We start from the raw sequence: 27793 nt of genomic DNA on the forward strand, positions 1-27793 counted from the left end.
TTTTCCAGATCACAAGGGAGGGAATTAATGACCTTATGGTATAAAAAAAATTTGTATGAGTACAAAATGGGAACTCCTCACACTGACTTTCTCGTTAAAATTTGCAACAGGAGAAACTTCACCCTGACCTTCCCCTAAGATGTTCACAAATCACAATTAAAGATTTTTCTTGACAACTTTTTTTCAAAAAAGATGCTGCTGAGTGAAGCTGTTAATTGTATTCAAAACAAAAACAGAATTACCTGGAAAAACTCAGCAGGTCTGGCAGCATCGGCGGAGAAGAAAAGAGTTGACGTTTCGAATCCTCATGACCCTTCAACAGAACTGAGTAATATTAGGAGAGGGGTGAAATACCCCTTAAACCAGCTTATATTTCACCCCTCTCCTAATATTACTCAGTTCTGTTGAAGGGTCATGAGGACTCGAAACGTCAACTCTTTTCTTCTCCGCCGACGCTGCCAGACCTGCTGAGATTTTCCAGGTAATTCTGTTTTTGTTTTGGATTTCCAACATCCGCAGTTTTTTGTTTTTATCTCTGTTAATTGTATTATTGTATCCTCTTATTATTCCAGCATTTTCTGTCCGCAAGAAAACACAGAAGAAGCTCTTTTGCTGCTGCTCATTAGTGAATCTATGGTAAGTGTAATCGTTCAACAACCGAGGAAAGTTGTGTGGTGACATTTAATGTAATTATAATTGTCCCAACAGATGTGATAACTTGATGCATGTAAAATGGAGCTGTTGTGAAAAAAATAGCACATTAATAAATTCTGATCGCTTTGGCAAGCACATTGCACTGTACAGCTATAGCAAGGAAAGAATCATATTTAACTGGGAATTCCAAGTTCCTAAGCACAGAAACAGGCCATTTGGCCCAACAGGCCTATGCCAGTGTTTATGCTCCGCATGAACCTCTGCGAACTTATTCCATCTCACCTATCAATGTAGTGTTGTGGGATCTACAGTAAAATTTGTGTTATCCGGCACTGTACCAACCAGAATTCTCTAGTAACCGTAAATTCTGACAGCTTGATTTTTTTAAAAAAATTAACAGGTAAACTCACCACGAAACTCATGGCAAAAGAGACGACGATAAACCAGGAAGCTAAAAGCCACCTTCTCAAGGGCACTTAGAGATGGGCAATAAATGCTGGCCCAACCAGTGATGCCCACATCCTGTAAATGAATAAAAAAATGGAAGCGGGAATTTGAAAATTAGGCCAAATATTTAAGATTTAAGATCAAAGATTTAAGTCAGCCTTCTAGGGCTTCTATAATGCCTGAGCCAAGGGAAAAAAGAGCAGCGCTGGCACTCCTTTTCCAGAGTCAGCAACCTGATCAGGAAAATCACAAGATTTCACAGCCCTCTCGTGAGATTGTGAGTGAGCCTAGGCTTGACTGAGAAGTTGTCTATCTCGTGATCAATTCACGAGAGTTGGTATGGCTGGGGATGACAGCAGGCTAAGTCACAAGTTAACATATGCACGGATACAGTGAAAGGCTTATTCAGGGACTTTAACCCCACTAATGTAACCACGGGAATGCTGACAGCCCTGTTCATTCCTCGCACGTGTCCTGGAGTTTGAGATTCTTCAATTTCAACAACCGAAGAGCTGTTTCCCTGTTCGGCCTTCGAGGATGGATTTTATGCGGTATTGCATACCATGAGATCACCCAGGATTGGTTGAAAGCGGAACTCTTAGGTTACTATCATTTTTATTAACCAGCACCACCCATTCCCTGCGCATGCCAGATAATAAAGGTTTTACTGTACTATGTCCGTCTTGAGAGGGGCAGACAGGGCCTCGGTTTAATGTCTGACCCAGAAGATGGAAATGTGACTATAAGTCTGACTATAAGTGCAGTACAGAATAGGGGGAGCACTGCACTTATAGTCAGGATGATGGGTTTAAAGTCTCTGACTTGCAGGCTAATGTTCTGTTAATCGAGCCATGGCTGGCACTTTGGTTGAACAAATGGCCATTTTGCTCTTGGTGTTGAGACTTTTTAAATTTCTACACAATAAAACCGGTAGTTCATCTCCAACTGCCTTTCAACACCGCACCACTCCATCCACCCACCCACCCCCACCAACACTGGTTTAGTGAGGACAAATGCTGACTACTGTGGCACTGAGTCATATAGACCAGGAAGATCCCTGATTTGATCCCTACATTGTGTAGAAGTTAACCAGCTAGCTATATTTGTGTGAATTCAATCAATGATAGTGAGGGAATTCAATTTCACTTATTCAAATATTAATGCTCCAAATAAGATGAAGTATTTACAAATCAAACAAACTTGACTTGGTGAAACAAGCCTATCGAGCATACAGTTCTTGAGCTTAATCTTTCTGGATAGAAACCAAATTCCTGTTAGAATTTACTGTTTTAAATGCCTTACTTCACTACAAATCACTAATCTAATTGCCTATATAAGACATTCAGCTACCTTTCTACACTATATATCATGTGTATATGTGAGTGGGTAAAGTTATACTGTTGATTGACATGGGTGAACATACCTTCATCCTTCAGTCACCTTTCTATTTCTCAGCTTCCTTATCTCATTTCTGAGGTTACCAATGACGTCTTAATGGGCAGGTGTCCAGCAGTGTTCTCTCTCATGGTCCATGCTATGGTGAAGATATACATGTTTATATCAAGTGACATTCATTTTCTCTCTCAAGGGCTTTGGTATAGAGGGATAATTCCCCTGTCTGTCTTTCATTGTGTGCTGAAACAATGTTATGTCTTTTTCTTACTGAAGTCTCCTAACAGTCACCACAGTTGGAAACTCAAGTTGCCTTTCTGTTTAACCTTTGCTGTTTGCAAGATCAACTAGTGCACAAAAAAAATCATTGTGTTCTGAGTTAATACCTATATTTACCCAAACTATGTGGAGAGCTCAATTTGTAAAAGGTTTTTGCGTTTTTGTTTATATTCTTTATTTCCTATCAGTGGACTATTGATCCTTACTGTAGTGCATTGGTGCTTCAGTGTACTGCCAACAAGAACTTGTGTCAGTCAGTGATCCCCCACAAAACAATGTCTTGATCTAAGGGAAATGTTGAGCAAAGATTGGGAACACTTCACGTGGGGAGCAGAAAATACCTGGGAACTCACTTGTGCATCTTCTGAGGATTAAGTGTTGTCGACCTGGAAGGCCATAGTCCTGACCTTATAGGTAGACAGCAAGCTCCTACAGAACTAGGAAAATATATTCAACTCTTACAGATGCATTAATGGGGAAAAAAGTACAAGAGTGCGAGCTTATGTTGCTTTTGACAACAGCAACGTGGATTTATGTAGTACCTTTAATGTAGCAAAACATCTCAGGGTGCTTCACAGAGTGTTATCAGACAAAATTTGACACCAAGATACATGAGATTTTAGTACACGTGACCAAAAGCTTAGTCAAAGACCAAGGTTTTAAGAAGCATCTTAAAGGAAGAGAGGCAGAGAAGTTTATGGAGGGAAATTCTGGAGCTTATAGAGCCTAGGAAGCTGAAGGTATAACTACCAGTAGGGGGTGGGGGGTAAAGGAAGCATCAGAGGCCAAAATTAAAGCAACTGAGTATTCTCAGAGGGTTGTAGGGCTAGAAGAGGTGACAGAGGTAGGAAAGGTACAAACCATGGAAGGATTTGAACACATGGATGACAGGTTCAAAATTGAAGCATTTTAATGATGATTTGGAACTTTTATTGAATGATTGGTGTATGTTTGCCCCTTGTGCACCCAGTATGATGACTCCCATATAAGGCCTCAGCATTTAAACTTGAGATTAAACAGTTACAGTTTACAAGTATAGTATAATTGGGCATTCTGATTTCTCCATTTGACTTGTCACCTTATTTTTAGACTGAAACCCTCTTTGTGGATGAGGAGAATCTTTTGGATTTAGCTCACTTTCATACCTCTGATTTATTGAGAAACACAGGGCTGGTGAACTCTCTCATGCACTCTTCTTACACATTATTCTTTCAATTTTATTTTATTTAAAAACAATACATACCGAATGACCAGTTCATCATATCTTCAGCATGGATCAGAAGTAGTACTGATAAGTGCCTGAGTTGGAACTATGATCAATTAAAATATCATTGTGAGCATACGGCCTGTTGTGATTTGCATGTGTTGTCATGATGAAGTTGTGATTTTCTTGTCTGTTTCTCAAGCTGTATTTTCTCAAGCTGTGCTACACCCTGTTTTTCTCCTGCTGCTCATGATTGTTTTATTTTTAAGCTATCTATTCACAGAAACATGATGTAATGTATTTTCTTTGTTTTCAATAAACTTGGTCTCCGTTAGTCCCCTGAGGGTGCACTGGCGGCTCGCTGAGTAAAAGTAGCACCTGGTGCAGTCCTGAGCGTAGATCAGAAGAGTCCAGGTTCTTTCGTTGCCCTGTGCTGATTTTGACCACGACAGTGAAGAAGCAATTTGATTGGTCTCAGTGACTCTGACTCTGAGTAAAAGAGTCAGGGTTCTGCACTACTGGTCATCATCCTCTAGCTCTTGGTAATAAAAGACAGGTATGTAAGACCGTGGCCAGACTTGGTTGTGACCTACTCTCTTACCCCCTTCCCTCAGCTTGAGTAGTCTCACTGTCGAGGCACATGCATAAAGAATGGGAGGGTTAGAGGAGGGCTGCCAGCATTTGTGGAACTCTCTACTTCTCTAGAGAGCAAGGAAGCAGACTGGGAGAACTCAAAGGAAAGCCAAAAGTGATGCTACTTTTTGACCGGTAGCGAGGTTTGTGCTTTAAGCAAAAAATTGAGGTGCAGATGTTTAATTTGAGTTTCCAGGGTGGCTGCAGTTCCAATCTTTTAATTCACTATGACAAAAAATAAATTAAAACTTTGAGTTCTGAAAGTAACTCTGTAGTCAATGACTTCGCTGTGTCATGTTTTCCAGGCTAACAGGGATGCAGTGCTGAGCCGGATCCCAGAACATAACAACGATCGCATTATCAGTTTACAGAGTGCCTCCATTGTCTATGATCTTCTAACAATAGCGCTGGGAAGACGTGGTCAATACGAAATGCTGTCAGAGGTGAGTTCAGTCCAGAAGCCAGTTCGTTGCAGGCTTACCTTTCCACAACATTGCACCAGTCATATATGTTTTATAGGACCCACCATGATGTTTCACTCTGAAAAGGAGTATTGCATGCAGCCCATTATATCCCTCATTTTTTTCACGTTACAAGAAATAGCAATGTCCTCAGCAATTTTAAAATATAAATTTCAGTGACAGGAAATGACTAAGAGGCAGTGTTCAATGTACAAAACTCTCTATTTACATTTAGGAATTAGGGAGAAGTTGAGTCAATTTTAAGAAGTGAAGGGTATGCCCATAGTCTATCCCTGCTCCCTTACCATTTCCCTCTACTCTTTTGCTCTTTCGCATTCATTCTCACTCTTCCTCTCTCTCTCCGCTGCTTCTTCCTTTGTTTTCGGTGCACCCTCTCTTTTACACTTAAGTTATTTTCTATAAGTTGGCCTCCTCCCCCTTCCCTCCTCCTCTCACGCTTCTTTCTTCCTTTCTGTCTTAATACTTCTCTTCTTCCCCCACCTCAGTTATTCTGTGTTCTCTCCCATTGTTTCTCTTTTCCTTCTCTCGAGCTGGCTGGCTCTCACCGTCTGTCTGTTTTTCATTATCTTTCTTCTCCTCTTACCTCACCTCCTGGTTATTTTCTTTGCTTCCACCTCATGTATTCTTCCCTTTTTATCTTTCTTCTCCTGTTCCCAACCTCTGTTATTTACTCTTCACCCATCTCCGTTCCATGTCTCTCTCCTCTCATATCTCCCCCTACCCTAACAGTAGGCCAGTACTGAGAGCACCAGGTAGTTAATGCAAGGTAAACTATGGTTGGAAACCTAAGCATTGCTGCCTGAATATATAGTATTGTAAAAATAAATGCAACTATAAATTATCATGCAGAATGATCCCTGAACTTCTCAACCTCTCCACCTCCCTTTCTTCCTTTAAGGATCTTTCCTAAACCCACCTGTTAGAACCTTTTGGCCATCCCCTAACATTGGCACACATTTTTTCCTTTTCTCACTGTCCAGCATCAAGTGATATTTTTCTATGTAAGTGCAAGTTCTTGTTTGGTAACATACATAAATTGAGGCACTACAAAAGTATTTTCCTTTCTGGATTCGAATCCAGGCCCAGTCTAATAAAGTGAAAATCATCTTAATCTACTGGCTCTGAGGGTCCTATGTACAATAATTTTGGACTGTCTCAATCCAATTTCTAATGGCAGTGAGCTACAGTATAAAATTTCCCATTATTGGACATGATTACTGATCTCACTCAGGCTGCAGAGTGGTTGGTGTGGGAATGGAGGCAATATCTCCCTGATGAGGTGAGGGGTGGTTTTGGGACTGGGCTACAGTTCATTGTTGGGGGCAGACTAGAAAGAGCTCTATTCTGTGTCTGACTATACGGTACACAGGGACAGGACAACTGCTTGCACTGTCCCACCACTGACAATAGTAACTTACATTTATATAGCACCTTTAATGTAGTAAAACATCCCAAGGTACTTCACATGACTATTGTCAAACAAAATTTAACATCTAGCCACCTAACGAGATATTGGATCAGACTTGATCGGAGGTGTAGGTTTTAAGAGGCATCAAAGTGGGAAAGTAAGATAGAGAGGTTCAGGGAGGGAATCCCAGAACTTTACGGCCTTGGCAGGTGAAGACATGGCCACCAGCGGCAGGCCAAATACAATCCGGGATGCTCAAGGCAGTGGAGCACAGATCTCTCTGAGAGTTGTAGGGCTGGAGGAGATTACAGAAATAAGAAGTGAGGCCATGGAATAATTTGAAAACAAGGATGAGAATTTTAAATTCGAGCCTTTGTTTAACCTGGAGCCAGTGTACGTCAGCGAGTACAGGGATGAATTGTGAATAGTATTTTGTGCCTAATAGGACTCAGGAAGCAGAGTTTTGAGTAACCTGAAGTTTACGAAGGGTAGAATGAGCAAGGCTGGCTAGGAATGCTTGGACTAGTCAAGTCTAAAGATAGCAAAGGCATGGGTGAGGGTTTCAGCAGCAGATTAACTGAGATGGGCAGAGTTGGGCGATGTTATAGAGGTAGAAATAAGCACTCTTAGTGATGGCGTGGTTATGCAGTTGAGAGTTCATTTCAGGGTCATTCGTTTCATTTCAGGGTCAAATGAGGCAGGTTTAATAATTGATCTCAGAGTAAAAGATCCCCTCGGAAACAGTGACCATAACATGGTTGAATTTAGCATTCAGTTTGAGTGAGAAACTTGGGTCGGAAACAACTGTAACATTCGCGCCACACAAGTGTCAGGCAATAACCATCTCCAACAAGAGAGAATCCAACCATCGTCCCTTGATGTTCAATGGCATTACCATCACTGAATCCCCCACTATCAACATTCCGGGGGTTACCATTGACCAGAAATTGTTCTGGAGTAGCCATATAAATACTGTGGCTAAAAGAGCAGGTCAGAGACGAGGAATCGTGCGATGAGTAAACTCACCTCCTGACTCCCCAAAGCCTGCCTTCCATCAGGAGTGTGATGGAATACTCTCCACTTGCCTGGATGAGGGCAGCTGCCACAGCACCCAAGAAGCTTGACACCATCCAGGACAAAGCAACCCACTTGATTGGCACCGCATCCACAAACATTCACTCCCTCCACCACCAATGCACAGTAGCAGCAGTGTGTACCATCTACAAGGTGCACTTCAGGAATTCATGAAGGCTCCTTCGACAGCACCTTCCAAACCCACGACCACTACCATCTAGAAGGACAAGGGCAGCAGATAGATGGGAACATCACCACCTGGAAGTTCCCCTCCAAGTCACTCACCATCCTGACTTGGAAATATATCGCCGTTCCTTCACTGTCGCTGGGTCAAAATCTTGGAACTCCCTTCCTAACAGCACTGTGGGTGTACCTACATCACATGGACTGCAGTGGTTCAAGAAGGCAGCTCACCACCACCTTCTCAAGGGCATCTAGCAATGGGCAATAAATGCTGGCCCAGTCAGCAAAGCCCACATCCGATGAATGAGTATAAATAAATGTAAATAAGGGTGACTACAAAGGGATGAGGGCAGAGTTGGCTCGAGTGGATTGGGAAAGTAGTTTAGCAGAAAAGACTGTTGTTGAACAATGGCAGACATTTAAGAAAATAGTTCATGACTCACAACAAAGATATATCCCAATGAGGAAGACGGATTCTAAGAATGGGATAAACCAACCATGGTTAAAAAAGAAAGTTAAGGATAGTATCAAATTGAAAGAAAAATCATTCAATCATAGATTAGTGGTAAGCCAGAGGTTGGGAAAGTTTTAAAAACCAACAAAAGATGACCAAACAAATAATAGAGGGGAAAAATAAACTTTGAGGGTAAACTGGTAAGTAGTATAAAAATGGACAGTAAGAGCTTCTTTAAATATATGAAAAGGAAGAGAGAGGCCAAAGTGAACATAGGCCCCTTAGAGAATGAGGCTGGGGAAATAATGGGGAACCAGGAAACGACAGGAGTTGAATAAATACTTTGCATCAGCCTTCTCAGTAGAAGACACTAATAACATTCCAAAAATACTAAATAATCAAGGGGCAAAAGCAGGGGGCGGGGAAATAAATACAATAACTATCACCAGAGAAAAAGTACTAGCGAAACTAATGGGCTAAAGGCCAATAAGTCCCCTGGACCTGATGGGTTACACCCTAGGATATCAAAGGAAGTAGCTACAGAGATAGTGGATGCACTGGTAGTAATCTTCCAAGAATCCTTAGATTCTGGAAAAACCCCAGAAGGTTGGAAAACTACCAATGTAACACCCTTATTCGAAAAGGGAGGGAGACAAAAAACAGGTAACTATAGGCCAGTTAGCTTAAGATCCCTCAGTGGGAAAATGTTGGAGTCTATTATATAGAATGTAATTGCAGAGCATTTAGAAATGCATGATATAATCAAGCAGAGTCAGCATGGCTTCATGAAGGGGAAATCATGCCTAACAAATGTATTAGAATTCTTTGAGGAGGTAACAAGCAGGATAGGTAAAAGGGAACCAGTAGGTGTAATGTATTTGGATTTACAAAAGGTGTTCTATAAGGTACTGTACATAAGCCTACTTAATAAGATAAGAGCCCATGGTGTTGGGGGTAGTATATTAGCATGGATAGAGGATTGGCTAACTAGTAGAGGATTGGCTAACTAATAGAAGACAGAGAGTTGGGATAAGGGGGCATTTTCAGGATGGCAGCCTTGAGACAGCGGAGGGGTGGGAGGGATGGTGATTGTGGCTGATCTGTGTCCTAGCTCCATACCGCTTAATATACCTGGCAAGGAAAAATCTATCAGTGTCAGAATTAAGGCTCTTTATTCAGCTAGCCTCTACAATTTTTTGTCAGAGAAAGCTCCACACTTCTGCCACCTTTTGCGTGCACAAGCATTTACTAACTTCTCTCCTGAATGGCCTGGCCCGGATTTAAGATTATGTCCCTTTGTCCTAGACTCCCCCAGCAGCAGAAAAATTTATCAACCTAGCATGTGTTTTCAAAATCTAAAAGCCTCAATGACATCACCACTTAACCTTCTGTATTACAGGAAATGCAAGCCTAGTTTATGCTGCCTTTCCTCATAATTTAACCCCGGGAGCCCTGGTAACATTTTGGTGAACCTGTGCCTCACCCCTTCCAAGGTCAATATATGTTTCATAAGGTGGTGTACACAGAACTGTACACTGCCTCAGATATGCTCCAGCTAGGGCTTTATATAGCTCTACCAATGCTTCTTCCCCTTTATATTCAAGCCCTCTTGTTATAAAAGCGAACATTCCATTAGCCTTTTAGCTTTTTTTTTCTACCTGACCCCTCCATTTTAGTGATATTTGTATCCCCCTAAATCTCTTTGGACTTCTACTGTTCTTAATGTTGCCCCATATAAAAATTGTCAGAGAGCTAAACGTTTAATGATTAGGGTGAGGTTTTTCTTCATGAAAGTCTGATACAATTAAGGAGAATGTTAGAACCTTAAAGATCTTTCCACTTGCCGTATTTGAGGCATAGAATGTCAGATTTCCTGCTTTTGATGGAGACAAACATACCTCCACACCAGCAGAAGCTTTATGCCTTGATGCTCAGACAGAATTTTAGCCAGAACACTTATTATTTCAAAAAAAGAACTTAAAAATAAATAATTGTCATTCTATGTATAGTGAAACACTTTTTAAATATATGCTCATTCACAGCTCCCTTGTGGTCCTAGACTTAATAAGCTATTATTCAAGCCTTTGGGGAGGAAGAAATTATTGCTGTTAATTCCTTTAAACATCTGCATGTTGGATATAAAGAGTAGGCTCTACAGCCCTAATTCTTATGATTTAACCCCATTATCATACAGTTGTGACTATTCTACTTTGAAAAGTACCCATGGATAACCTCAGTAAATAAGATGCCTAGTTTGAGATTTTTGTTAATTATTTTTAATAATATGTAGGTCATGGGCATTCACTTGAGCCCGCTATAACTAGCACAGACTAAAACTGGTTATTCAGGAGGTGTATACTTGTAATGTGTAATATAAAAATGTGTAAAGATTGGCTCCAGTTTTGTCCTTTATCAACAGGACTAGACAGGGTAGATGCAGGAAGGATGTTCCCGATGGTGGGGGAGTCCAGAACCAGGGGTCACAGTCTGAGGAAACGGGGTAGACCATTTAGGACTGAGATGAGGAGAAATTTATTCACCCAGAGAGTGGTGAGCCTGTGGAATTCGCTACCACAGAAAGTAGTTGAGACCAAAACATTGTATATTTTCAAGAAGGAGTTAGATATAATTCTTGGGGCGAAAGGGATCAAAGGATATGGGGAGAAAACAGGAGCAGGCTGTTGAGTTGGATGATCAGCCATGATCATAATGAATGGCGGAGCAGGCTCGAAGGGCCAAATGGCCTACTCTTGTTCCTGTTTTCTATGTTTCAACTGGCTTTCTGGATTAGAACATGGTAGCAGAGAATGGTTGCCTAAAGGTGAAGATTGGAAGTTAAAAAAATTTTAGACAAGAAAAACTACAGTCCTAGTAACCATTGTGAAAAATGACAGAAATCAAGTATAAATTGTCAAAGTTAGAGTATTATGTACAGTTTTGGTTTCCTTAACTAAGGAAGGATATACTTGCCATAGAGGGTGTGCAAGAGATTTCACCAGATTGATCCCTGGGATGAGAGGTGATTTCATTGAAGCATATAAAATTCTTACAAGGCTCGATGGGGTGGATGAATGAAAGATGTTTACCCTGGCTGGGGGACCGAGAACCAGGGGACACAGCCTCAGAATAAGAGGCAGGCCATTTAGGATTGAAATAAGAAGGAATTTCTTCACTCAGCGGGTGGTGAATCTTTGGTATTCTCTTGAGTATGTTCAAGACAGAGATCGATAGATTTCTTGTTATTCAAGATATCAATGGATATGGGGATAGTGCGGGAAAATGGCGTTGAGATAAAAGATCAAATATGGTCTAGTTGAATAGCGGAGCAGGCTCGATGGGCTGAATGGCCCACTCCAGCTCCTATTTCCTATGTCCCTATAATCCTCCAATGCCCTCTAAGTATGAACCACATACAATTGGAAGAATAAAGTGGACATCTGGGCACTAGTAATGTCTGTACCAAAGCGGCAACAAGGTTGATGTTGTCATTTCCTACTCGAATTAAAATCAGAAGTAAAGTATTTTATGAGCTGTATACCTAGCAGTTGAATAGTGATGAAGGTTGGGACCTTCTATTCGAGTTCTTAGATAAAATTTTTTAAAATAATGACCTGTAAATTGCCTATGAGGTCAGACTTTGACATATCTCGAAAAACAGATGGTTATTGCTTGGAGGAATATATCATGGACTTTAACAGATTGTGTGAAAGATTGTTGAAATTCAATTTGGGGATTCCTGTGTTATCGTTCAAGTTGTTGGATTGTGCTAAGCCGTCTCATGTAGAAAGGCTCCTGGTTCTAAATGGTGTTTGGTTCTTGAAGAGGGAGACCCTGTTGGATAAGATGTCTGCTGCCTTGAAAAACATCCTTAGGAAACAATCATTTCCTTCAGCCTCTGTGGAGCAAATGAGACATTGCAAGGTGACACAAAGATTAGAGGACTCGTTACAAAAACAGAAACACCTGGAAAAACTCAGCAGGTCTGGCAGCATTGGCGGAGAAGAACAAAGTTGACGTTTTGAGTCCTCATGACCCTTCAACAGAAGTAGAAATAGGAAAGGGGTGAAATATAAGCTGGTTAAGGGGGGTGGTGGGGGGGGGGGGGGGGGGGGGGTTGTTGGGACAAGCAAGCAGTGATAGGAGGAGATAACCAAAAGATGTCACAGACAAAAGAACAAAGAGTTGTTGGAGGTGGTGATGTTATCTAAAAAAATGTGCCAGGAAGGTCTGAGGGCTCTCAGCTTCTTCCTCGAATAGAGGCCCGATCAATCTCCATCCACCACTACTCTCCTCCATCTGGCTGAACTTGTTCTCACACTGAACAATTTCTTCTTTGACTCCTCTCACTTCCTCCAAATAAAAGGTGTGGCAATGGGTACCCGCATGGGCCCCAGCTATGCCTGTCTCTTTATGGGGTATGTGGAACATTCCTTGTTCCAGTCTTACTCCAGCCCCCTCCCACAACTCTTTCTCCGGTGCATCGATGATTACTTCGGTGCTGCTTCATGCTCTCGTCGGGACCTGGAAAAATTGATTAATTTTGCTTCCAATCTCCACCCCTCCATCATCTTCACATGGTCCATCTCTGACATTTCCCTTCCCTTCCTTGACCTCTCTGTCTCAATTTCTGGTGATAGACTGTCCACCAACATCCATTACAAGCCTACCGACTCCCACAGCTACCTCGACTACAGCTCCTCACACCCCGCTTCCTGTAAGGACTCCATCCCATTCTTTCAGTTCCTTCGCCTCCGTCGCATCTGTTCTGATGACGCTACCTTCAAAAACAGTTCCTCTGACATGTCCTCCTTCTTCCTTAACCGAGGTTTTCCACCCACAGTGGTTGACAGAGCCCTCAACCGTGTCCGGCCTATCTCCCGCGCATCCGCCCTCACGCCTTCTCCTCCCTCCCAGAAACATGATAGGGTCCCCCTTGTCCTCATTTATCACCCCACCAGCCTCCGCATTCAAAGGATCATCCTCCGCCATTTCCGTCAACTCCAGTATGATGCCACCACCAAACACATCTTCCCTTCACCCCCCCCCCCCCCCCGGGCGGCATTCCGTAGGGATCGTTCCCTCTGTGACACCCTGGTCCACTCCTCCATCATCCCCTACTCCTCAACCCCCACCTACGGCACCTCCCCATGCAAACGCAAAATATGCAACACCTGCCCCTTCACTTCCTCTCTCCTCACCATCCAAGGGCCCAAACACTCCTTTCAAGTGAAGCAGCATTTCACTTGCATTTCCCCCAACTTAGACTACTGCATTCGTTGCTCCCAATGCAGTTTCCTCTACATTGGAGAGACCAAACGCAGACTGGGTGACCGCTTTGCAGAACACCTTCGGTCTGTCCGCAAGCATGACCCAGACCTCCCTGTCGCTTGCCATTTTAACACTCCACCCTGTTCTCTTGCCCACATGTCTGCCCTTGGTTTGCTGCATTGTTCCAGTGAAGCTCAACGCAAACTGGAGGAACAGCACCTCATCTTCCGACTAGGCACTTTACAGCCTTCCGGGCTGAATATTGAATTCAACAACTTTAGATCTTGAACTCCCTCCTCCATCCCCTCCCCCTCTCCGTTTCTTCCGCCTCCCTTTTGGTTTTTCCAATAATTTATATAGATTTTTCTTTTCCCACCTATTTCCATTATTTTTAAATGTATTCCATCCATGGTTTATTTCACCCCACCCCCACTAGAGCTACCTTGCTTGTCCTGCTCTCCTACCTTAATTAGCACATTCTTTTAGATAATATCACCACCTTCAACACCTCTTTGTTCTTTTGTCTGTGACATCTTTTGGTTATCTCCTCCTATCACTGCTTGCTTGCCCCAACAACCCCCTCCCCCTTAAACCAGCTTATATTTCACCCCTTTCCTATATCTACTTAGTTCTGTTGAAGGGTCATGAGGACTCAAAACGTCAACTTTGCTCTTCTCCGCCGATGCTGCCAGACCTGCTGAGATTTTCCAGGTATTTCTGTTTTTGTTTTGGATTTCCAGCATCCGCAGTTTTTTGTTTTTATTAGAGGACTCGATGATTGCCACACTTTGAAATGGACTAGATACTGGGCATAGTCGTCAATATAATGGATGGATTAAAGACAGGTAGAATGAGGATGAAAACGCCTTTGGCAGATCCACAATCTCTTGACCCCAAGAAATGTTCTCATGCACGTTTCATCTAATAGGCATATAATAGTTGCTCAGTGATTGAGACTGGTTAAGATTCCAAATAGACAGTTGTTACAAATACAAGATGACTTTCTGAATATCTCAACTTGAGGCAGGAGGCTATTGCTTTAACACTAGAGAACACGATTCTCTTTGGTTCTCCGATTGCTTGTATATTAGATAGCTGTTTGGATTCACCATTGAGGGCAAGAATCTGTGCAGAGTCCTGAGAATAACTACGCCCAATTTAACTGTCACTCTCGGCAGGTGGATCAAGTTTGCAATGAAAATCTGGAAAAGTCATCTATCCAGCTATCAAACCTTCACAACTTGATCTTTGCTTCATTTGCCCAGAGTCTCTGACAATCCATCAGGATCTAAGAAATATCCAGGTGATTATTCCATTTTGACAAACTGAAGATTAGAAAGAGTATTCATCAAACTTGTACTCTAATTCTGTTGAGAACTGGTTGGAAGAAAATCTACTGTGTTGATTTTGGATCGACTGGCCACTGAGCAATCATCAGCTGACTAGAGTCTGGCTGATTTTTGCCTCCCAACCAACCCCAATCCCCCTCAAGGGCACGGAATCCATTTGTAGCCACAAACTTATGAGCCAGAGATCAAACCTTTCTGGACCATACGGCTTCATTATCTCATCAGAGATGGAACTCGACTGTGATGGTGTCACAAAGCTTAAATCACTGACGTGGTCTGCTTACTGATCCTTCCTTCTAATGGACTTTGCTATGATGGTTAATAGCTCCCTGAGTGAAGTACAAAACATCAGACCAAACTGACTTCTCTACTTTGGGCAGTTCAGCTTGGAGAATTTATTCGTTCATGGGATCGAGGTATCCCTGGCTAGGCCAGCACTTATTGCCCATCTCTAATTGCTCTTGAGAACTGAATGGCTTGCTCGGCTGTTTCAGAGGGCATTTAAGAGTCACATGTAGACCAGGTAAGGACGGCAGATTTCCTTCCGTAAAGGGCATTATGATGGGTTTTTACGACAATTGACAATGCTTTCATGGTCATCATTGGATTTTTAATTCCAGATTTTTTATTGAATTCAAATTTCACCATCTGCCATGCTGAGATTTGAACCCAAGCCCCCAGAGCATTACCCTGCGTCTCTGGATTACTAGTCCAGTGACAGTGCCACAGCCTCATGATGTAATGATATTTCAAGCCACACCTGAAGCACCTATTAATTGTTCCTTGGGCATTCTGGGATTCATTCACCTGGTCGATCAAGTGTTTTTTTTAAACTCAGCCCTTAACACTGTCATAAGGACTTAAGAAATCAAAACAGGCATGGACCATATGTCCTTTCGAACCTGTTCAGCCATTCAGTAAGATCATGGCTGATATTCTACCTCAATACTACTTTCCTCAAATGCCCATATCCCTTGACTTCCTCAGTATCTAAAAATCTATCGACCTCTGCCTTGAATATACTCAACTGAGCATCTGGGGTAGAGTGTAACAAAAATTCACAACCCCCAAGTGAAGAAATTTCTATGCTCTCCAACCAGGGAAACAGCCTTTCAGTCTGTCAAAAGTGTCAAACTGCTTAAGAATTTTCAACATTTCAATGAGATCACCTTTCATTCTTCTTAACTCCAGAGAACATAGACCACTTTACTTAATCTCCCATATGACCTAATCTAAACCTTCAGCTTTCTGCCCTTACTGCTTGTTTCCTGAAAGTGATGAAGTGTAATTTCATGGGTGGCAGCCTGCTGCTGCTTTTTTTACCCATTCTTCAGCGAATGCTGGACGTTATTTCCACCATAGGGAACCCTCAGTCAAACCTCACTCCTCACCTGGTGCCCACAAACATTTGTTATCAGGGTCATTAAAGAATGATCAGAAATGGGAACTCTGACCTTTTCCCTATCCATTTGCCTGAGAGCACTGACAATATTGTAGTGACCTGACTAACACCTTAAGTGAATTATCTAATTTAGTATAGGTTAGGGAGCAAACCCAGGACCATCCTGATCTGTGTTTTTTTTTAGTAGTAAGAATAAACTTGTTCTTAAAAACACCTTTAATGTCCCCGGGACTTGCAAAATCACTTCAGTCAATGAATTTCTTTTGTAGTGTGACCACTGTTATGTAGGCAAACACAGCAGCCAATTTGTGCATAGCAGGGTCCTACAAACGGTAGTGTGATAAATAACCAGTTAATCTGTTTGGCTGGTATTGAATGAAGGATAAATGATGGACAAGATACCAGGAGAATTTCCCTAATCATATTCAGTTAATGCCATGTGATATTTTACAACCGCCTGAGAGGGTAATCAGGGCCTCTGATCAGTGTCTCATCCAGGAGACAGCACCTCTGACAATGCAGCACTCCCTCAGCCTATTATGAAAGGATGGGACAGGATAGATAGACAGGGGAGATGGTGGTGTAGTGGTAATGTCATTGGACCAGTAACTCAGAGGACCAGGCTACTGCTTTGGGGACACAAGCTCAAGTCCCACCATGACAGATGGTGGAATTTAAATTCAATTAATAAAATCTGGAATTGAAAGATAGTTCCAGTAATTGTGACCATAAAACTCATCATCGACGCTTGTAAAAACCCTATCTGGTTCGCTAATGTCCTTTAGGGAAGGAAATCTGCCCCACCCAGTTTGGCCAAATGTGATTCCAGACCCACAGTTAACTTTTAACTGCTGGCTGAAATGGCCTGGTAAATCACTCAATCCAAGGGCAATGAGGGATGGGCAACAACTGCTGGCCTTGCCAGCAATGACCACATCCCATGAAAGATTTAAAAAAGCTGATGGTATCCAGCATTTGAGAGGTCAAAAACACGAACAATAGGCAGAAGATTAAATGTAAGAAATATAAAAAAGGCCCACAGTCTTGGGACCTGTACACAAAGCGGTGTGCGGGTATGGAATTCTCTTCCAAGGTTGGTGGTTGAGGCAGAACCAATGTTAACATTTGTCATGAAGCTATTAATATCATTGGAAATTATTTTTCTTTTAAAAATAGAGGGTTTGTCTGTGGGTGTGTCTTAATTGGATTAAAGCCAGCTAGTCTGGGTGCTTTGATGTGTACTAGTTTTGAGATTTAAGAGTAGAGAGCATTTGCATTTTGTTGAATAGAGCATTCAACAAGGCGAGTGAAATCTGGCACCTAGCTAGCAGAGTCCAAGCAATATATTCATATTACTAATAAAATTGGTACTATGAAAGGGGTTTTATTGTTAGAAGAGGTGGAGTTCAAAGGGCCTGGTGATACATTGAGAATTTACATTCAATGAGATGTGCTGGATATAATCGCTAGCAGTTTTGTGTGTGCAGGGCAGAAGCAATGTAACATCAAAGCCTACAAGCCTACCACTGTGTCTGCAAGGAACCAAAGTGAAAGGAACCTCATTTTGAATTTGTAAGGTGAAAATGCTTTGCCTGGTGTCTGCTTAAAAGTCTATGGGTTGCTGTTGCCTTAATGGAGATTAGTTTGGGAATTTGTTAAAAGTTATGATAGTAGTAATTTGTAGCCATGTGTATATATTTAATTTGTGTAAATTAATAAATGTCTCATGTATTTTGATATAAAACCTCTTGAGAACTGGTGGCCTGACTCCTGAATTTAGAGCTGCATCTCAAACATACAAAAATAAAAATATAGGTTATGACAGTTGTTTAAAGTTTCCCTCTGGGATTTTTAAATAACTCAGCTTTGCCAACTGCTGTGCCATAACAATTGGGAGCTCTAGCGGGATAAAAATATTTGTAATTCCTTGATTGATGAATCTTAAGGTTATGAGTACGAGAAGCACTTTGGATTCAGGAGTTTGAGAGATATTTTAGAAGCGGTGAGACTGCAAGATGGCTTTGGCAATTGCTAAGACGTGTCTAGGAGTAGAAGGTATAACTCTGATTGGGTTGGAAAAAAATAACCAAAAGTAAGTTAACTGAGTTGGCAGATAAGTTAAAATTGGGGTTATCTGAAGGTGCTAGGAAATTAGATATAATTAAAAGTATAGCACAGCATCTACAGTTGGAAGTGAAACCTGACAGTAGTGAGTCACAGCTGGAGGTAGAGAGACTTCAGTTACAAATGAAGACACTTGAATTTGAACAAGCAAAGGAACTGAAAAAACTTGAATTAGAAGCACAGAGAAATGGCTTTAAAAAGGGAAATTCTTCCAAAGTTTGAGGAAAAAGATATTGGAGCATTCTTTATTTCATTTGAGAAGCTAGCTAGATGAAATGGCCACAGGAAACCTGGATGTTATTATTACAGTCTAAGTTGCGAGGTAGGGCGCCTGAGGTATATGCTTTGCTATCAGAAGAAATGTCGGTGAATTATGATGTGGTGAAAAAGGCTATTTCGAGTGCATATGAGTTGGTTCCTGAAGCATACAGGCAGAAATTTAGGAATATGAGAAAACAGCCTGGGCAAACTTATACTGAAAGAGTAAAACAAAGTAATGTGGATATGGGCGTTAAAAATAGAAACAACATATGCAGCTCTTAGGGAAGTAATTATTTTGGAAGAATTTAAAGATTCAATCCCTTTGGTGGTGAGAACTCATGTGGAGGAACAGAGGGTTCATTCTGTAAGAAAAGCAACAGAGATAGCTGATGATTATGAGTTAGTTCATAGAGTTAAACCTTTTTTTCCATCACCCTTTCAAATTGGAAAAAGATAAAAAGTGGGAAGGTGAAAGGAAGGTAGTCAGGGAAGAGAAGGAGTAGCTGGAAGTTCCCAGGAAATTTTTTCTCAGAATAAAAAGGAAGATGCTGAAGGTAGAAGTGACAGTCGAAAATTGACATGTTTTCATTATAATAAAGTGGGGCACACGAAGTCAGTGTGTTGGAGATTGCAGGAAAAATCTGCTGGAATTGTTGGGGATACAGAAAAGCTCTGGAGGTAAAAGTACTGTGTTCTGAGGTTCAGGCACAGGACAAAACCAGTGGTTTGCCTACAGGTGAAACAGGGAGAATCAGTGATAGATGAAGAAGTGGGAATGTGTTCACAGTTTACTTGAGAATTCTGAGGACCAGGTTACAGAAATGTTTAAAGACTTTGTGTGTGAAGGGAAAGTCTTTCCATGTGTACAGGGTGGAGTGGGTAAAGATCTTAACATTTTAAGAGACACGGCCACACTAGTCAATCCTTAATGTTGTGGGATAGTGATATTTGTTGTTCAAAGGGAATATTGCAGGAACAGGTGGGGTTCATGGAGATGCTAAATCTATTCCATTGTGGAAGGTAAATTTAAAGAGCAAATGGAAGACAGGTGAAGTTATAGTTGGAGTGGTGGAACAATTGCCCATTGCAGGGGTTCAATTTATTCTGGGTAATGATATAGCTGAATCGCAAATGTGGGTCGCCTCTTACTCCTAGATTCTAGTGGATACAACCCTTACCTGTCCAGCCCTTCCTCATAAGACAACCCGACCATTCCTAGTATTAGTCTAGTAAACCTTCTCTGAACTGCTTCTGATGTATTTACATTTTTCTTTAAGTAAGGAGACTGTATACTACTAATACTGTCCAGATGTGGTCTCACCAATGCCCTATACAACTTAAGCATAGCCGCCCTACTTTTATAATCAATTCCCCTCACAAATTATATTCTATTAGTTTTCCTAACTACCTGTTGTACCTGCATACTAACCTTTTGTGATTCATGCACTAGGACACCCAGATCCCTCAGAATATCAGAGCTCTGCAATTTCTCACCCTTTTACCCCTCCTGCCAAAATGAACGATTTCACATTTACCCACATTATACTCCATTGGCCAGATCTTTGCCCACTCACTTAACCTACCTATGTCACTTTGTAGCCTTACATCCTCTTCACAACTTACTTTCCTACCTGTCTTCGTGTCATCAGCAAATTTAGAAACCATTCCTTTGGTCCCTTCATCCAAATCATTTATATAAATTGTTGAGGCCCCAGCACTGATCCCTGTGGCACACCACTCGTCACATCCTGCCAACCAGAAAAAGACCCATTTACACCAACTCTCTGCTTCTTGTTAGCTAGCCAGTCTTCTATCCATGCCAATATGTTACCCCCTATGCCATGAGCTTTTATTTTATGCAGTAACGTTTGATGTGCTACTTTATCAAATGCCTTCTGGAAATCTAAGCCCAGTACATCCACCGGTTCCACTTTAACCACAGCACATTCTTCCTCAAAGAGCTCCAATAAGTTGGTTAAACACTATTTCCCTTTCGCAAAACCATGTTGACTCTGCCTGATTGCCTTGAATTTTTCTAAGTGCCATGCTATAACATCTTTAATAATAGCTGCTAACATTTTCCCTGTGACAGATGTTAGGCTAACATGGATTGGTTGGGCCATTAACCTGTTTCCATGTTGTAACTTTTGTGTATTTCTATATACTCAAGTGTTGGAGTGGGGCTTAAACACATCCAATAACTAATACGGGTTACTGATAAGCCAAACTGACATTTTACCGACTGAGCTATGATGAGGGTGCTGCTTTGCATAAATCATTAGTGCTGTTTGGGGGATAGGGCTGAATGAGCTACTCCTGCTGGAGAACGAGCTCAGAGACTGATTGATGATGGAGTTTGCCTGTCTATTGTTGACCTCAGGAAATTAATTTTAGCTATTTGAAAAAAAATAAAGGGAAAATATTGTACAACACTAAACTTCTGTAATCTTTTGGCTTTATATTGCTTATGTTTAATCACATTCTTGGCCTTAGTTTTGATGCATCAACTTGGTGAGCTTCAGACTGTCACAATAAATCTACCAACATTTATTTGGTCTTTACTCAGCCAATTGTTACACCCTGCCTGGAGTTGAATTTTTTGTTAAAGTTATGCGTTATGTCTTTTTTGAGAGAATGTGAAATTTCCCCATCCCCCTCACACCCCAGCCACCCCAAACCTCTCCAAGATTAATTGCGGATTTTAGTCACCCAATGACTTTAGAGGGCATTCTGTACTAGGAAGATCTAACAGTCTGCACACATCCGAAAGAATATATTAATTAGTTGAAAAGAGATACCAAAGGATAGAGGGAAAGAGAAGGAACAGAGTGTTAGAATAGATCACTGCAGTTGACCAGCACAGAGGTGATGAGTCAGTGATGGGCTTGTTCCATGAATTCTCTGACCTTGACCATTAATTAATTTAACAATTAATCTACAGTAATGGTGTCATAAAGCTACAACTGTGGAGTGGGAAACAGAATTAACCTTTCAGGTCGATGACCTTTTGTCAGAACCTTTCTTCCATATTCTGAAGAATGGTCATCAATTTGAAACATTAACTCTGTTTCTCTTTCTACTGATGCTGCCAGACCTGGTGAGTATTTCCAGCATTTTCTGTTATAATTTCAGATTTGCAGCATCCATATTTTCTTCTGTACCAAGTCCCACTGTAGGTTGACACTTCAGTGCAGTACTGAGGGAGTGCTACACTGTTGGAGATGCCGCTTTTGGATGAGACATTAAACTGAGATCCCGTCTGCCTGCTTGGGTAGATGTAAAAGGTCTCATGGCATTATTTTGAAAAAAAACAGGAGAGTTATCCCCAGTGTCCTCCCAATGTTTATCCTTCAATCAGCATCAGGAAAACAGATTGTCTGGTTATTATCATGTTTGTGAGAGCTTGCCCTGCGCAATTTGGCTGCTGCATTTCATACATTACAACAGTGACTACACTTCAAACATACTCCATTGGCTGTAAAATGCTTTGATACTTCCAGTGGTCATGAAACGCAATATATAAATGCAACCTTTTTGTTTAAAGCAAGACAGCCTCTGGAAAATGTATTTCTGAGCTGTCTGGAGGATGCATTAAGTGATGAATTGGCAACTAATGGTAGCCATTCTGTAACAAAAATTACATCCAAAGAATTTTTAATAATTAATTCATGGGATATGGGCGCCGCTGGCTAGTTCAGAATTCATTGCCCATCCCTAATTGCCCTTGAGAAAGTGGTGGTGAGCTGCCTTCTTGAACCGCTGCAGTCCATCTGGTGTAGGTACACCCACAGTGCTGTTAGTGACAATGAAGGAACAGCGATATATTTCCAAGTCAGGATGGTGTGTGGCTTTGAGGGGAATTTCCACGTGGTGGTGTTCCCGTGTGTCTGCTGCCCTTGCCCTTCTTAGGTGGTAATGGTCATGAGTTTGGAAGGTGCTGTCTAAGGAGCCTTGGTGAGCTCCTGCAGTGTATCTTGTAGATGGTACACACTGCTGCTACTGTGTGTTGGTGATGGAGGGAGTGAATGTTTGTGGAAATGGTGCTAATCAAGCAGGCTGCTTTGTTCTGGATGGTGTCAAGCTTCTTGAGTGCCTTAAATGCAGTAAAATGTCCCAAGGTGCTCCACAGGAGCCTTATGAGAGAAAATTTCACACCAAGCCACATAAGAAGATAGAAGGCAGGTGACAATTAAAAGCACCTTAAAGGAGGTGAGTGAGGTAGAGAGATTTGGGGATGAGATTCCAGAGCTTAGGGGCCCAGGAAGCTTAGGGCATGGCCACCAGTGGTAGTGATTAAAATAAGCAATGCACAAGAGAGCATATTTAGCACAAAGCAGAGTTTTTGCAGGGTAGCAGGACTAGAGGAGGTTACTGACATAGAGGAGAGTGAGGCTATGGATGGATTTGAAAATGAGGACGAGAATTTTAAAATGGAGCTGTTGCTGGAGCGGGTGCCAATGTAACACAACAGTGATGGGTGAACTGGACTTGGTGCAAATTTTGGATCTGCTCAAGTTTGAGGAGGGTGGAAGATGGGAGGCCGACCAGGAGAGCATTGGAATAGCCAAGTCTAGAGGCAGCAAAGGCATGATTGAGAGTTTCAGCAGCAGATTGTTCTTCAACCTCACATTAAGCTGTGTTTGCACTGGAATTGTAGTACCAGTACAGATCAGTTTTGCTCCTCTCAAGTACTGAGGTTGTTGAAGTTCCTGGAGAAGGACGTGTTGCTCCATTTTGTACTCGATTGAGGTCGAACCTTGGGGTTCAGATTTACACTGCAGCTTCATTAGCTTCACAGAGATACCACAGTTCATAGTCTGAACGCAGCCTTTGAGAATCAGGGAAAAATGCTTCTGTTCAAATGCTGAATGTGGACAGTTTTGAAATTAAGGTGTTTTTCATGTTCTTTTTCAATTCTAGTGCTTGGAACGAGCAATGAAGTTTACATTTGAAGAGTTTCATCTTTGGTACCAGTTTGCATTGTCCCTCATGGCTGCTGGCAAGGTAAGTACAAACTAAATAAAATTTAGTTGTGATACATATTTTTAAATCGTTTCAAATAAAATTGTAACTGCCAATAAATGTATTAGTTCTATTACTCTGCTATGTTCCCTCTGAGGGACTGCTGCACCTTTCAAAGGTGTCATCTTTTGGACAAGATGTTAAAGCAAGGCCCTGCCTACTTTCTCAGGTGACCATAAAAGATCCCATGGTACTATTCGTAGAAAAGAAGGGGAGTTATCCCAGCATCCTGGCCAATATTTATCTCTCAATAAACTTCACTATTCTGTTTATTTATTTTATTGCTATTTGTGGATCTTGATGTGCACAAATTGGTTACTGCATTTCCCACATTACAACAGTGACACTTCAAAAGTACTTCATTTGGCTGTAAAGTGCTTTGGGACATTTTAAGATTATGAAAGGTGCTTTAGAAATGCAAGTCTCCCTTTATCGCTGCTAATTGTGGCGGTCAGTTTGCATATAACAAGGCCCCAGAAATGGCAATGAGGTAATGAACAGATGGTCTGTTTTAGGTGTTGGTTGAAGGATAAATGCTGGTCAGAACACTGGGGAGAACTTGCCTTGTCTTTGAATGTGCCAATGGAATCTTCTACACCCACTTAAGAAATTGACAGGGTCTAGGATTTAACATCTCATCTGAAAGACGGCACCTGAATGATATCCTTCTGTGCTGTATAATTCCCTGATACTAAGTGTGGTAGTTGGAACTGAAGCTGTAAAGTCAATATCAACTTCATCTGGTTTTTAGTGACTTAGCTGGATAAGACCCAGAAAGAGAAGGGAAATGAAAATATAATATGAAACAGTTAGACCTATGAATAATTTTAAAATAGTGTTTTTCTACCATTGTCTTTCCTTAGTCTGCCCGGGCAGTGAGGGTACTGAGAGAATGTATAAGGCTGAAACCAGATGATCCCACAATTCCACTTCTCGCTACCAAATTGTGCATCGGATCTCTTCACTGGGTAAGTCATGTGAATTCTCTTTGTATTTAAATACTGACTTTAATTTGCTTCTTAAATTCTCATCCTCTTTTTCAGTCCCCTCCATGACCTTGCCCCTTCCTATCTCGACACCCTCTCCAGCCCTACAACCCTTCACGATCTCTGCGCTACCCTAATTCTGGCCTCCTGCCTACCCCATATTTTAATCACCACACCATTCGCGGCTGTTCCTTCAGCTGCCCAGGCCCTAAGCTCTGGGATTCACTCTGGAAGCCTCTCAGCCCCTCTCTCCACCTTCAAGTAATTTTGCCACTTTGACCAAGTTTTCGATCACCTGTCTGAACCTCCCCTTATTTGGTTCAATGTTAAATTTTGTCCAATAAGGTTCTTGTGAAAGCACCTTGGAATATTTTACTATGTTAAGACGCTATATAAATGCAAATTGTTTTATCCATCAGAGTTCTTTTGCTTTGCTGCACTCCATCTCTACAGCCATCCCCCATCATTACACCAGTGCCTTTCCCCACCCCTCTCCTTCCTGTTGCGTCTTGTCATACATATTGAATCTCCTCCCTTTTCCCTGCTCCTTTGTGCCACCTGTCACCACTTCCACTCCAAATAATTATCAGTTTCCCACTTTTCTCGATGCTGATCAGACGTCAGTAGTTTATCCCCAGGTTCCCTCCTGCCAAATTCCGCTGCTTCTGCCCCAAAAAGTACCCATACCTTTTCCCTCCTTGTGGCAACCAATCCCCAAAAAAGCCTAATCACCATACTGCTCTCCTCACACCCTAGGATTCTTCTCTTCCTAACTGCCCCCTCTCCCATTTAACTAATACCCTCATACTCGGTCCAATGCATCTACACCTTATACTGTCCATACCTCATCAGCCCCAGTCCCACACCCTAACCTCCCTAGTATGATCAAATTCAAACAACATACCCTCTCATCACTACTACACCCTGACCTCCCACCAGTGCAATTGAACACTCCCATGTTACTGCACCGATATGTTGAACACGTCACTGTACTGCAGTTACAATTATAAGTGACATCTCCCATCCAAAGAACAGGGCAGATTGGAAATGAGAAATAGAGGAGGATTGAAGAGAATATTATTGGAGATTTACCCTTCCTAACAAACTTTAGGTCAGAACTTAAACGTACACAGCCGACGTTTTATAGGCAACAAGTTGCTTTGTAAAGATGATATGCACTCTTTCTGATGTTTCTGTTGTTGCAGAACCTTTTGTAAATCAGAGCATTGATCTGTGTGGCAGGTTTGAGCTGCTCAGCATTCTGTGAAAGCAGCATTGTTAGACTGAAGCCCATTAAATTGCAGACAGTGTTGTCACTAGCGTTTCAGTGCAGAGGGCCAAGACCCATTGAGCATAGGTGGGTACCGCTGGCTCTCAAATCAGCTTTACTGATTATTCTTCATTTGGCTGATACTCAGAATAAAGCTGTCCACCAGATGGGGAACCAAAACCGAATCACGGTGGGGAAGGACAAATAAGCCTGTCACAAACCAAATCAGATCAATGCAGTGACAGGCTCAAAGTTTTCTAATTGTTGAATACAGATATGCAGATAAATGCATTGCCTGTTGTGGGACTGTGACAGTGGGCACACAAGCACCATGTTTGATCCCAGGTTGATGCTATGTAAGCTGATCTTGACCATGGAACCGTTCCATCCAGCCTGAGGTGTGATACGCTTAGTCTCCCAGAATGGGGTGTGAATCTCCTGTGCGCCACTACCAGCATCCAAGAGAACTGTTGCTTTTAAATCCCTTGCTGCAGCCACCATCGTCTCTTTGTTCCATAGCATCACCCCAGTTCCCTACCCACTCCCTCCCACAGACACACAACGCCACCACCTACTGACGGGTGACTGGAAACAGGACCAGCTGGTGAACTGACACACTGGAAATTGGTATACAACAAGTTTGTTTTCCACCTGTAAAATGGGCAAAATCCAGACCAATTTCCTCCCCCAGCGTGTCCTCCTCCTTAGACAGTCCCTCGGGATCAAGGATGTCTTGCTTCTACTCCAATGCAGTGGCTTCTGAGGTGGCTGATAGGTCCAATGCTCAAACTTCAGCCTCTGCTGCAAACAGGGTAAGTAGTGCTTAAAGGGCCAGGCAGATGAGTTGTTTGGAGCTTTATGCGCTTCCTCCTATTCTTCCACTTCGCTTCTTCATGTTCCCGACAAAGTCTCTTGCTGTGTTCAGTGACTTCCCAAATGAACCTTGTGCATTTTGGTTGGTCACAAGCCAGGGTCTCCCATGCGTCAGCGGGGATGTTTGACGTCTTCAGGGATGTTTTGAGGACATCCCGCAAGCGTTTCTGCTGTCTCCCTGGGAGTCTCCTGCTGCAGCTGAGTTCTGAGTAGAGCAGTTGCTTTGGGAGTCTGGTGTCAGGCACACGAACATGTCCTGCCCAGCAGAACTGGTTTTGAGTGATTAGTGTCCCCATGCTGGGCGAGTTGGTTTGGGAGAGGACACTGCTGTTGGATCGCCTCTCTTACCACCAGATTTGGAGGATCTTGCAAAGACACTGCTGGTGGTATTTCTCCAGTGCTTTGAGTTGCCTGCTGTAGTCTCCAATGCAGGGATCGCTGCTGCCTGGTAAACCATGACTTTTGCCTCAGGTTTGAGATACTAGTTCTCAAATACTCTCTTCCCCAGTCAACCGAATGTTGAGCTGGCATGGTGAATTTTTAAATATATTTCTGCCTTTGTTGAGAAGAGAGTCCCAAGATACGGTAATAGTCCACATATTCTAAGATCTTGCTATTGATCTTAATCAATTGGGGAAGGTGTTTTGCTGTGGGAGTTGGTTAAAAGAAGATCTTAGTTTTCCTGGTGTTTAGTGAAAGGTCCAGTTTTTCATCTTCCCAGGAGTTGACAATGACCTGAAGCTCAGTTTCTGAATGAATGCACACACAAGCATTATCTGCATACTGAAGCCCTATGACTGAGGTTGGAGTGGTTTTGGTTTTGGATTGAAGGCAGCGTAGTTTGAACAGTTTCTCACCAGTTCTGTAGATTATCTCCATGCCTGTGGGTAATTTCCTGAATGTTTTGTGCAGTATTGCAGCAAGGAAAATGGAGAAGAGAGTTGGTGCAATAAGACAGCCTTGCTTAACCCCGGTTTTCACTGAGATACACACTAAGTGTGTCCAAATAGCTTCTAGTGAACATGGCC

At 42.1% G+C, this 27793-nt stretch overlaps 1 protein-coding gene across 1 annotated transcript in view; it reads left to right on the forward strand.

Annotated features, from left to right (window-relative positions):
* The window catches only part of ttc7b (tetratricopeptide repeat domain 7B), a 253419-nt gene that overhangs the window by 67295 nt on the left and 158331 nt on the right, over positions 1-27793 (forward strand). Inside the window, exons 5-8 of the mRNA XM_078562037.1 lie at positions 573-636; positions 4915-5052; positions 23535-23618; positions 24500-24604. Of these exons, the coding sequence (XP_078418163.1) occupies positions 573-636; positions 4915-5052; positions 23535-23618; positions 24500-24604 (391 nt within the window). The remainder of the gene's footprint in view (positions 1-572; positions 637-4914; positions 5053-23534; positions 23619-24499; positions 24605-27793) is intronic.

The sequence above is a fragment of the Cetorhinus maximus genome, chromosome 18 (assembly GCF_964194155.1).
Source record: "Cetorhinus maximus chromosome 18, sCetMax3.hap1.1, whole genome shotgun sequence".
Lineage (NCBI taxonomy): Eukaryota > Metazoa > Chordata > Chondrichthyes > Lamniformes > Cetorhinidae > Cetorhinus > Cetorhinus maximus.